Source organism: Eptesicus fuscus, chromosome 8 (genome assembly GCF_027574615.1).
Source record: "Eptesicus fuscus isolate TK198812 chromosome 8, DD_ASM_mEF_20220401, whole genome shotgun sequence".
NCBI classification, from domain to species: domain Eukaryota; kingdom Metazoa; phylum Chordata; class Mammalia; order Chiroptera; family Vespertilionidae; genus Eptesicus; species Eptesicus fuscus.
Window position 1 is genome coordinate 19,805,996 of NC_072480.1, and position 12,404 is coordinate 19,818,399.

Sequence of the window (12,404 nt, forward strand, 5' to 3'; positions counted from 1 at the left end):
AGCACCTCGGCCGACTTTCAGGAGGCTGGTGGTGCTGTTGGGATCATGCCAGTGGCACCGGTCTGTCAATGACTGGCCAGAGATTGGACCTGCAGGACTATGAGGGAGTGAGTGGCTGCCACCTGGCTGGTGGACTTCTGGAATGGGTCGGTCAGCTGAGCAGTGATACCCCTGTGGGAGCACACTGACCACCAAGGTGCAGCTCCTGCTTTGAGCATCTTCCCCCTGGTGTTCAGTGTGCATCATAGCAACCAGTCAACTGGTCAACCAGTCGTTCAGTCATTCAGTCGCTTAGGCTTTTATATATATAGATGTCTGTATGTGTATATATGTGTATATGTATATGTGTACATATGGATGAGTAATATATATATAAACACTGTAACTAATATGTAAACTCTATATAGTAATATATATTACGTGCATCCCCATATACACACACAATGCATAAGGATGTCTCTGATGTTCCTCCAGGGGAGGGCTCATAGTAGGCACTAAGTATTTGTCAAATGAGTAAGAATCTGACTCTTCTAATTTTGCTCCTTATTTTTAGAATACAGACTCTACCCATTTTATTTGAAAAATGTAGAATATTTTTCTTAAATCACATTTTCCAGGGGTAGAAAATACCACCAAAAGACTCCACCATTTAAGTTTACCTGGAAAATGCGAATGAGTCTTCAGCAGTAGGATCGATTAATGTTGTAATAACTGACATGTAACTTCTAGTTCCAATTAACTTAATCACCTTCAAACATGCTTTTTCTCCACCTCCAAGCCATACAACACAGGTCTGTTCCAGTAACCAATTCCAAACAGGCAAATCCATTTGTTTTCTTTGAAATAAACTTCATACATATTTACCAGTGGAACCTCATTCCCCACTCCTATCCCCCTCCTCCACCACATACATGCCTTAAACCAGGTTCAAATAGGTTTTCAGAAGCCTCCCAAGCAAACACTGACTACCCCAGGTCCTCTTTTGTTGAAAACAAGGAAATATTCTATTTTTCAGCCTTCTCAAGTATGTTATACTAAACCTAAAATAAAATTAGTTTTGAACTGTAGTAGAACAAGAATTGATTTATTCCTACTACTGCTTTGGGAATAATATCTTATATTACAACCAGTTTTATAGTGCTTTAATCTGTCCTCCTCAGTTTGACACTAACTCAGCTGATTCTATAAGTCAAAAAACTGGTATCACTATATAATTATTTCTGATCAAAGAATAAAGAAATGAAGTGGAGTCCATATAGGTTTCTATCAGTTTTTGAGCCAGACTTCAGAAAGAGAAATCAGGATTTGGGGGAAGAATGAAATTGTATATAATTACAAGGAATGCCCAGAACAGGTCTAACACTGAGCTCAGCAAGTTTGTAGATAGGAGGGTTAATGTCCCTTTGTTTCTTGTATGTCTATGATGCCAGGGAGCTAGATGGGAACAGAAAGCTAAGTAATGATAGAATGATTAGTCTCAGGAAAACTAATGTGTCAAATTCTGAAAATGAACCCAATAGGATGGGTCAAGCTCTGTCTTTTGAGGGGTACCAATGTAAAGTGTATTTTCTTGCCTTGGCATGATTTGTACTTGTGGTTTTCTGTTTCCAGATGATAGCAAGTTTTCAGAGGCTATCACAGTGTTACTTTCCTGGATTGAACGAGGGGAAGTGAATCGGCGTTCCGCAAACCAGTTCTATTCCATGGTGCAGTCGGCCAACAGCCACGTCCGCCGGCTAATGAATGAAAAGGCCACACATGAGCAAGAGATGGAGGAAGCCAAGGAGAATTTTAAAAATGCCTTAACCGGAATCCTCACTCAATGTAAGTAAGATTTTGGGGGCCATTTGTCTTGTTGTGATTTTGCCTTTTCTTTTGTATTCATTTAATTTTTTCATTTGGGGGTAAGTAGTTCAATAATTTCCCATTTTACTCCATATCGAATGGCAAGCCTCATAACCTATTTCATGTTTTGTGGCAACTTGGAGGAACACGGACCTGCCCTGAGAGCTTACTTCTCCAGGTGAGCAAAGTTTCTGTAGCCTTTCCTCAGAACACCCAGCCCGGCCACCAGGTGGACCCACCACAGTCCACCCACACCTGTGGGCTGTCCACCCCCCACATGGCCTCCTAGTGCTGACAGTAGGAAGAGACCCTGAACACATTGCCCTTGGGCTCTGTTTAGGAAGAAGGTACCGTCAGAATACTCCTCCTCAGGATCCTTTATTTGAGGTGAGCTTTTGACTGTCAACTCGGGCAACTCAGGAGCAGAGATTTTTCTGCAGTATTATTTTTTTGTCCTTTCTTCATTTGGAAAGCAAATTGCCTTAACTACTTAATGCTGGTGATTTTTCATGTCTGTGTCCTAAATTGATGAAGGAGTGTAAATGGGGCTTTCTCATAGAACAATAGTCAGGGTAATTGCCCAAGGCTCTATTAAAAAAAAAGGCGTATATTTTTATGGGCACTCTATCTGTGTCTGTAGTTAACGTCACAGTGGCATAATGCATCACAGCTGCCGATGTTCCCTTGCTGGGTAAAAGCCACTGAATGGCACGGTAACAATGCCGGGCTCCGTGCTCCGTTCCACACCAGGTGCAGGATCTCACACTGGAGGGGGACTGTGATTTACATATTTATTCTGGGCATGTGTTATTGTCAGTGATATAATGTGCCAAAATGCCTAGCACCTCTCTCATCAGTGTTAGCCCAAGAGATAATATATCTGTTGGAATGGGAAGAGAAAGGGGCAAGAAAAACCAGGATCTTATGTGTATAAGTGTTTTATATAACTTTGCTGTCAAAAGACCATTTTTGTGGCAGTGTAAAATATTATCTAAGAAACTTCCAAACATAAACTCTGATAAGTGGCCAAATTTCCAATGTGAGGCCATCCTGGGATACCTATCTTTTTACCTAGTCTGCCTTCTACAGGCCACTGTCAGACAAGCTTCCCCACATTCCCCAGTCGTGAGGAATGGCCCTTTACCCTGCTGTGAATGCCCAGCAATCCTGAAGTTAGGGTCACTAGGGGTAGGATAAAGAACACTAATATTGATACCACCTTTCAAAGGAGGGAAGCAAAGAATGGATTAGTGGGGAGAGGAAGGGAAGGGTGAATTAGTAATGGAGAAAAGGGAGAGAGGGAAAAGCCACACAGTTCTAATAATACAATTCCTGATTCCTGTAAAATTAAGGCAAGAAGCCAAATGCCCGAACAATAGATGATCACTGGCATCCATTCTAAATAAATTCTCATTCCTATGCAGTTTACAGTCCTGCCCAGGGGGCAAGACTGAACCCTTAACTCTAACAATGAAGACCAAGGCAGCCACGTATTAGAAAAGGGGGTGAATTTAGTTTTCTTTAGCAATATCTGTTGAAAGAAGCACCCATTAAAACACGGTTTCAATCGTGGCTGGAAGAACATGATGTGCCTGCCTAAAATGATACACATATAAGCTGGCCTAGGCTTGAAACCACTGAGCGCCAGACAAAGAAGTCTAGTGTGTAAGGATCCAAACCTCCACGTTTCATTACTGAGAAAAGTCAAATTGAAAACAAGGTTGAGATCTGCAGCAATAATGGAGAATGGGCTTCCTGATAGGGCTGAGCATCTGGCCACAGGCCTCTTCCCCTGGAGTCTGCACCTGGAGGTGTAGATGGAGGACCAAGGGGGAATGCGTATCTCTCCAGGCAGGCTGCTGCACTCCCTGGCTGAGGAGAACATGAAGGGCTGGATCAGGGCCGGGAGTCCTGGAGGGAAATCCCACCTCATGGAAACCACGGGAGTGGAGATGACTTTTATAGACACCTCTAAGGTGCCTCAACTGGAAAATATCAAATATTGACTTCTTGATTTTAATCTTCAAACCTATTCTTCTGGGTTTTCCATCCCATTTTTATAAATTCTCGAGCCAAAATTCTATAATTCGTACACCCATCATCTCCCACCATAAACCCCACATCTGGGCCATCAGGAAGTCCCGATGCTTCCCACTTCAAATAGGCCCACTTTTCTCCATTTTAACTGCTGCCACTCCAGTGCAGGCTGCCCGGCACAATAATAGCCTGGTGTGTCAGTTAGACACTGTGTCAACTGGTGAGGAACGGAAAACCAGACCCAACTTTATCTTAAATAAATGGAGGTTTTCTTGTCACACAGAGTAAAATCCAGATTTTGGTGTTTGTCAGTATCAGTTCAGTGGTTCTGGATGTCAAGCCCGAGTTTCTATGATATGATTAGCTTTTCCTAGATGGTTGTCTAAGATGACTGCTACTGCTCCTGCCATCACATATATATACATATATATATATGAATCTCAAAACTTTAGATCAAGAAAGCAAACCTTGCCCAAAGATCTTCAGCAGACTCCTCTTTAACTGCAGAATTATTACATGTGGACTTGACCACCTTCAAAGAAAATGGGAAATATCCTACTTTGGCTGGACCCCTTGCACTCCAGAATAAAATTGAGTTCTCACAGTAAGGAGGAAGGGGACAATGGCTAATGGGAGCACATGTTGCAATTTCTGCCATACACGTAGGGTGGGCAAAAGTAGGTTTACAGTTGTGAATACATGAAACAGACTTATTCTTGTACTAGAGGCCCGGTGCAGGAAAATTCATGCACTGGGTCCGGCCACACCATGCATCTGCCACCCCTCCGGCGGGGCTGAAAGAACTGGGGGACTCTGGCAGGGCTAAGGGGACTGGGCGCCACCATCTTGTGGCTATGAGCACCACCATCTTTGTGATGGTGTGATGGTCAATTTGCATATTCCCTCTTTATTAGATATGATTATAGTTTTTTCCATAGGAACATCTGTAAACCGACTTTTGCCCACCCCTGTAGTTTCTCCCTTTCCACTTTTATCCCACTTCAGGCTAGTTTTTACACATTACCCTATATAATAAAAGCCTAACATTTAAATCAACTGGATGGCAGAACAACCAGTGGAATGACCAGAGGAACAACCGGTCACTATGATGCTCACTGACCACCAAGGGGCAGACGCTCAATGCAGGAGCTGCCCCCAGCCCGCAGGCCCCAGGCCAGCCAAGGCAGGTGCCAGCGGGGGCCCCCAGATCACCCTGCTGGTCACCCCACAGATTGGCCCTGTTCACTGGCCAGGCCTATGGACCATACCCATGCACAAATTTCATGCACCGGGCCTCTAATCTGATATAATGCATATCATATCTTCCTCACTGAAATCCCTGTGTAGCTTCCCATTTCACTTTAATAGTCTCTCTCCCTAGCTTAAAAAGCTGTCCATGCCTGGTCTTCCACGTCAGTCTTCCCTGACTCACTCTGCATCATCCTTCCTGCTGAGCCCTTCAGAGCTACCTCCCACCTTGGAGCCTTTGCACATCTGTTCCCTATGCAGATGTTCTCTTCCCCCCACCCTTTGCATGCTTGAATCCTTCTCCTCCTTTAGGTCTGATCCACCCTCTTCTACTAGGTTCACCGTCACTGCATCTTATTAGGTCCCTTGGAGCATTTATCAAAATGTGTGATGATTTAGTGATATGTCTGCTTTTGATTATTTTAACAAGCATCACAAAGGAAATCCCATCACTTGGGTAATGAGGTTTCAACATGCATGTGTAATCAAGCAAATCATGAAAAGAGCTAGCTAGCTATGTATTCATTGGAAATTGCTATACTTTATCAGACACTTGCTAGCAGGCTAGGAGATATGAGGAGAATCAGAGTGGAAGAGTCAACAAAAAAATTCATTTTTACATATTCCCAATTGTAACTAACTGTCCAACAACCTTCACATTTCCCATACCCTTATTACTATTTGGGAGATCACACTTAGCCCTGTAATTTGATTCTGGGAAATACTTCAGCAGCCAGCAGATATCAACAGAGATTACAGACATTCTAGCTGATCTTGACAACCTCAGTGCTGGCTGAGGGGAACACATCCCAACCATGGAGTGCCTGAGCAGCCCTCCTGTGAATCCTTGATAGCCAAGACCCTTCAGGATGACTTGAAGATGGGAGATACCTTAAATGTGAGCCTGAGCTGGAATGAAGCCTATGAGATGGAACAGGAAGATCGCATATCTCACTGAGCAACCTCAGGATGTTTCATTCTATTCTGTGTGCTGTTATAAAGCTGATTGCTGCCCAGATGCAAAGGGGAACCAAGTCCTAGCATTCATCATAAAAATATTAGCAGTAACCTGGTAAACTCTAGGTAGATGCTCATTTCATTATCCTTTGAATATATATATATATATATATATATATATATATATATATGTATATATATATATCCTACCTAATAAAAGGGTAATATGCAAATTTACTGCACCTTCGCTACGCCCAAGCCACGCCCACCAGCCAATCAGGGCGAGTATGCAAATAAACCCAACCAAGATGGCTACAGCCACAGGGAGCAAGGTTTCCCAGCAACAGAGGAAGCCAAGTTTTCTGCATGCCCTTGTCAGGCCTAAGCCTCCACTCAAGCTACAAAGTTTCAATTATAGAAGGTAAACAAATTCAAACAGAATGGCGGCAGCCACGGAGCTGGAGAGACCAGGCCAGGGATGCCCGCGGCAACAGAGAAAGCAAAGCTTTCTGCACACCCTGGCCGGGCCCAGGCCTCCGCTTAAGGCTACAAAGTTTCAATTATAGAAGGTGAATTAACCCAAACAGAAATGGCTGCCGGCCGTGGAGCATGCAGGAGGCTTGGCTCCGCTCCAGGCTACAAAGTTTCAATTGTAGAAGGAAAATAAATTCCAAATACCAGGGCCTCCGCTTGGGTCGCCAGGGGGTGTGGCCGGCCTGCAAACCACCACAGGCCCCTTGCTCAGGCTGCCCCATGCCCCAAGGGAACCCCCACCCTGATCTGGGACACCCTTCAGGGAAAACCAGCTGGCCCCCACTCCTGCACCAGGCCTCTATCCTATCTAATAAAAGAGTAATATGCAGATTGACCATCACTCCAACACACAATATGGCTTCCCCCATGTGGTCAAAGATCCTCCCCCCATGTGGACACAAGATGGCCACCACAAGATGGCCAGCAGGGGAGGGCAGTTGGGAGGCACCCAGCCTGCAAGGGAGGGCAGTTGGAGGCGATCAACCCTGCAGGGGAGGGCAGTTAGGGGTGACCGGGCCGGCAGAGGAATGAAGTTGGGGGCAAATAGGCTGGCAGGGGAGCAGTTAGGCATCAATCAGGCTGGCAGCAGAGTGGTTAGGGGGTGATCAGGCTGGCAGGCAGAAGCGGTTAGGGGCAATCAGGAAGGCAGGCAGGCAAGCAGTTGGGAGCCAGCAGTCCTGGATTGTGAGAGGGCAGTTGGACATCCCTCGAGGGGTCCCAGATTGGAGAGGGTACAGGCTGGGCTGAGGGACACCCCCCCTCTGTGCATGAATTTCGTGCACTGGGCCTCTAGTGTATATATATATATATATATATATATATATATATATATATATATATACTGAGTGGCCAGATTATTATGATCTCTGAACACATAATAATCTGGCCACTCAGTGTATATCCTATATAATAAAAGGCTAATATGAAAATTGTCTCCTCGACCAGGAGTTTGACCAGCAGGCAGGCCGGCCAATTGCCCATGTCCCCTCCCCCTGGCCAGGCTGGCTGGACCCCACCCATGCACAAATTCATGCAGCGGCCCTCTAATATATATATATATATATATATATATATATATATATATATATATATACACACACACACACACACACACACATACTGAGTGGCCAGATTATTATGCATTCAGAAATAATCTGGCCACTCACTATATATATATATTTCAGAGAGGAAGGGAGAGAGAGATAGAAACATCAATGATGAAAGAGAATCATTGATTGGCTGCTTTGGGGCATGTGCCATTGACTGGAATCAAACCCAAGACCTGTCAGTCTGCAGGCTGGCGCTCTATCCACTGAGCCAAACCAGCTAGGGCAATCATCCTTTGAATTTTAAATATTTCTCATGTCATATCTGGTGGAGTTATGTTTATTTGTCTCAACCATATTTTTTGCTTCCTCCAGCTTGGTTCCATGTGGTAGAGTGACTTTGGTATCCGTGCCTAGAGTTGCTTTTAAAACAATAACTGCTTTGTCCACAGTGATTTACATACTGTAATTCCCCAAAACAGAACCAGTCATACTCCCATTTATCTGCATTATATTCCTGGCAAACACCATAGGAATCACACTTTGTTTTTCTCATTTAGAATTAGGTTAGGATTTTTAAGCACCAAAATGCAGGAATGGCATCTCAGCTTTCTCCCTGGTGGTGGGAAAGCTCCTGGTTATTCAGAAGTAGCCCCAAGCACTCCCTCCACATAAAGATCCCTAGTGTCAGTGCTCCTCTCCATCAGAAAGGCAATCTCCCATCAGAAAGCCAAAAGTGTCGGGAAATTGTTCTGAAGTGGTTTGGAAGCAGGTATATTGATGAACTAGCTTATGACAGCCAGTGTGGCTGGCCTGGTGTCCTGAAGGGAGAGTCACTTAGCAACTCCCAGGAAACGTCAGGTACATTGCGAAGCTCCAGGCACAGTAAACAGGTGGGTCCCTATATAGATTTTTGCTTGAAATAGCCAATTAGTTGAGCAGGATAGGGAATTTCACTAAGTGTTAGCCCATTAAGCTGAATTAGATGCCCTATTCTCCTTTCCTTGCTTGTCATATTTGTCCTTGCTTACCTTTTTGAGCAAGTGGCATTTGCTCAAAGAGGAGAAAATTAAGAGCCATTAATAATAACATAAATTTTAAAATGTGATTTACTTCATCAAAGCTCAGCAGTTACCTTCTAGCTGTGTTAGTGTTACGTTCTACCAACATTTGATTCAAACCTTTTTTTCATATCTCTGGCCTCCGCCACAGGATCAGCTATTAAATATAATCAAACAGACATTGTTTCCATCTGAGCTTTGGATTAACACATCCAGGGGCAGCAACTGAACCCAACCAAGAGTTTGGGGGAGGAAAGCCTCCATTCACTTCTGTTTGAGATCATTTTTTTGCTTCTGACCATGGATGTGCAATTATCAAAGATGTTAGATGAGGACATCATCTGTCCTGGTGTGCGGCTGTCTCTTCCTTTCTGGGCCAGCTGGGTAGCTCTCATTTGCTAGATATATAAGAAGGAGAAAAACATTCCAGCACATATGAATCATCTTATTCATATGCGATCGTATCCTTATATCGTCCTTGTCTCATGTTTATGTCATTTCTTAAACTGTCCACCAGCAGAAACTTCCCAACTGAGAGACTTTTGGGTTTTGATCTTCTTCGCTTTTAAAAAAATGTATGCTTCTGACCCCAAATTTCATAATGAGATTATTACATACCATTGTTACTTGTGAAATAAAACAGATCTCCGGTGGAAAGAGTCCCCCTGTTTTTGTGGGTCCCCTTTCTTAAGCAGAATTAAACCCCTGGTAATACAAAGTACAACATTGCAAATGAGTTTTAAAATTTCAAAGACTATAGATTATTCAGATATTCTTAAAACAACACCTAATTCAAACATGGCTTTTAATAAAATTGCTTCTCTTTATTCTACAAAAAAATGTATGCTTCCTAGGAACTCCTCGTAGGCCCGCCCACTTTCAGTTTTTCAGTTATGAGCAAAGTTCATTATTTCAAAGCTCAGGGAGAAGTTGTTTATAAAGTTCAGGAAGCATGTACCACAGCATTCAATTATTAATATGCATGTCAAGATGATCAATTGTGCATGCCTTGTTACAACACACACATCTAATGAAAGCTTGAACACTCCGTGATATTCCCACTTTGGTACTTTGCCAACATGCTTCCTGGCGAGAGAGGAAAGAGAAGGAAGCAAAGTGGGGAAAAAGGCAAACGGGAAAGCAGATGGCAGTGGAAAGAGGTTTATTAATATTAATTTAAAAATACATGCCATAAACATAATGAACAGATGAGAAGTAGAAATTGTAGAATGCCAGAGCTGGAGGAGACCTGAGGCACTCGCTGGCTCCAACCCCATGTTTTACAGAGACGGGGACCGAGGCTCAGGGAGCAGACAGGATAGGCCTTGGTCATTTGGAAATTTCTGGGCAGATTAGAATGCAAGACTGTCGGCTCCTTGAACAGTTTGCTTTCTACTACCAGGTGTGTTTTTTTCATGAAAAATGATCAGAAGCCTAGGGCAGGGGCAGGGGCAGGGGTGGACTAGAAGTGTCAATGGGGGAAAGAAGGGAACATATGTAATACTTTCAACAATAAAGTTTTTTTTTAAATCAAGTTGACCTTTATCCAAATTAAAAGAGAAGAAAAGTGATCAGAGGAGGATCTTCTCCCTGTAAATGCATAGTTTCCAGGTGGAAGTGCTCAAGTGTGCTTACATCACCCTGCTGTCTGGTTAGGAAATGAAGCATTTGCCTCTAGTCCTCCCCCTCCTCCCCAGGCCAGAATTCAGCCCAGCTTCTCTTACACTTCCTCCTTTCATAATAGACCTTTTCTGCCTATTATGACTCATGACCATCTCCCTTTCTCCTGCGTTCTGCAGCACCTGTTAATGCTGTCTACTTGAGCATTTAGTTATTTTCAAAGCATAGGTTTTTGTTTATTGGTGGTTTTTCTTTCCTCTAGCAAGATTTCAGGCCTAATAGAGACAGAGGCCACTTACTGCTCCCATTTCCCACCTGACTGCACCACTCCCAGGCCTGGCATAATTCTGGTAAAGCACCTTATACAAATACTGGTTGTCAATCAAATACCAAAGATGGAAATGACATGATATTTAAATTGAGCTGGAGCTTAATAACTACAAAACAAATTCTAAATGTTTGTGCTAATATACCATTCCCCCTAAATTATAATATGTAGAATATATTTTAGATGATAATTTTACAGTAGTGGTATTACAGTACTGTTATTAATATTATTTTAACCTGGAGATTGGGAAGGTTAGAACCATCATGCTAATTTTTTTATACATTTATCATAGGAATTGACATCAGTTTCATCTTAGGTCTTGAAAATAGCGAATAGTGCCCTGACCAGTTTGGCTCAGTAGATAGAGCGTCGGCCTGTGGACTGAAAGGTCCCATGTTTGATTCCGGTCAAGGGCATGTACCTTGGTTGCTGGCACATCCCCAGTAGGAGGTGTGCAGGAGGCAGCTGATCGATGTTTCTCTCTCATTGATGTTTCTAACTCTCTATTCCTCTCCCTTCCTCTCTGTAAAAAAAAAATCAATAAAATATCTTTAAAAAAATAAAGAAAATAGCGAATAGTGGAGAGACTGATTAGGCATGAAGAGATCCTGGTTCTAATCCCAGCTCCATCATCAATTAGCCAGGTGACTTTAGAAAAGTGCTTTAAGCTTCTTAGGTCTCCGTTTCCTCATCTCTGAAGTGAAAGGGTTTGACTAAACAGTTCCCTGAGTTTCATTCCCACTCTGAAAATTCTACAGCCCTCATCCTATCAATGACTTCAATCCTTTAAGATCTCTGAATATCTAAACACAAATATGGGCTAGGACCTAGCCATGATGTCAGATGCTCCGAACTGATCACAGAGCAGAGGCTCAGATATTGCTCCACGCACATGTTCCGTTTCTGCCTTGCAGTGGAGGTTGCGTCTGCTGACGGCACTGCGAATTTTACGCCACGTTTTAATCCTGACAGCATGTGGGACACCCCCTGGTGTGGCACACTGGCCAGAAGTCTTGTCAGAGAGGCCACAGCTGGCACTGACCATCCCCTCCGTCACACCCTGTCTCTTTGCTTGACTAAAGTCATAAAAGCCTCAGGCGTTTGAATGAATGATGAAATTCATCCACAAATATTTATTGGGTTCCTATTGAGTGTCAGGTAGTGCACCAAGTACGGCAGTGAAATGTGAGGGCTTTCTGATCTCCGTGTGCACCATGACCCCCCTTCCGGGCAGATTGGTGTCCTGGGCCACATTTCTTCTGCCTAAAAAGCTCTTTCTGGATTCGCTTACTTCTTAGGAACATCTCAGCTGAACATTTTATTCCTGCCAGGGGAAATTTGGCTCCTCTGTCCCTACTGTGGAAAAAGAACTTTATGAATTGTTAAAATGCTTTCCCATGTCTGTGGTCATCATGGCGATCATCCATTCATCCATGGGGGGGAAAAAAGCCCTTAACTGCGTTAGCAGCGCGGCAGGTTTTCTATTTCTCCTCGAAATCATACTGATAGCAATGTCTTAAGTGCAGGAAGCATAATATTTATTAAAAATACCTCTTTGCTCTCAGGGAATAGACGTCCAGAGAAAATAGTTTTTGTGAAAACTTCCAAATCAAGGACGAGCACAGCATTTCCTGTTGCACAGGGCACCCCAGCAGACAGTGCCGGGGGCGGGGGGTTGGGGGGGGCGGCTGTCAGGGCTGCGTTGAGCCTTCTTGGTATCTTTCACTC

The 12,404-nt window shown here is 43.6% G+C and overlaps 1 protein-coding gene across 1 annotated transcript in view; it reads left to right on the forward strand.

The window, feature by feature from the left end:
• The window catches only part of ENOX1 (ecto-NOX disulfide-thiol exchanger 1), a 211,754-nt gene that overhangs the window by 65,967 nt on the left and 133,383 nt on the right, over nucleotides 1-12,404 (forward strand). Inside the window, exon 6 of the mRNA XM_054719823.1 lies at nucleotides 1,612-1,824. Coding sequence (XP_054575798.1) covers nucleotides 1,612-1,824 — 213 coding nt within the window. The remainder of the gene's footprint in view (nucleotides 1-1,611; nucleotides 1,825-12,404) is intronic.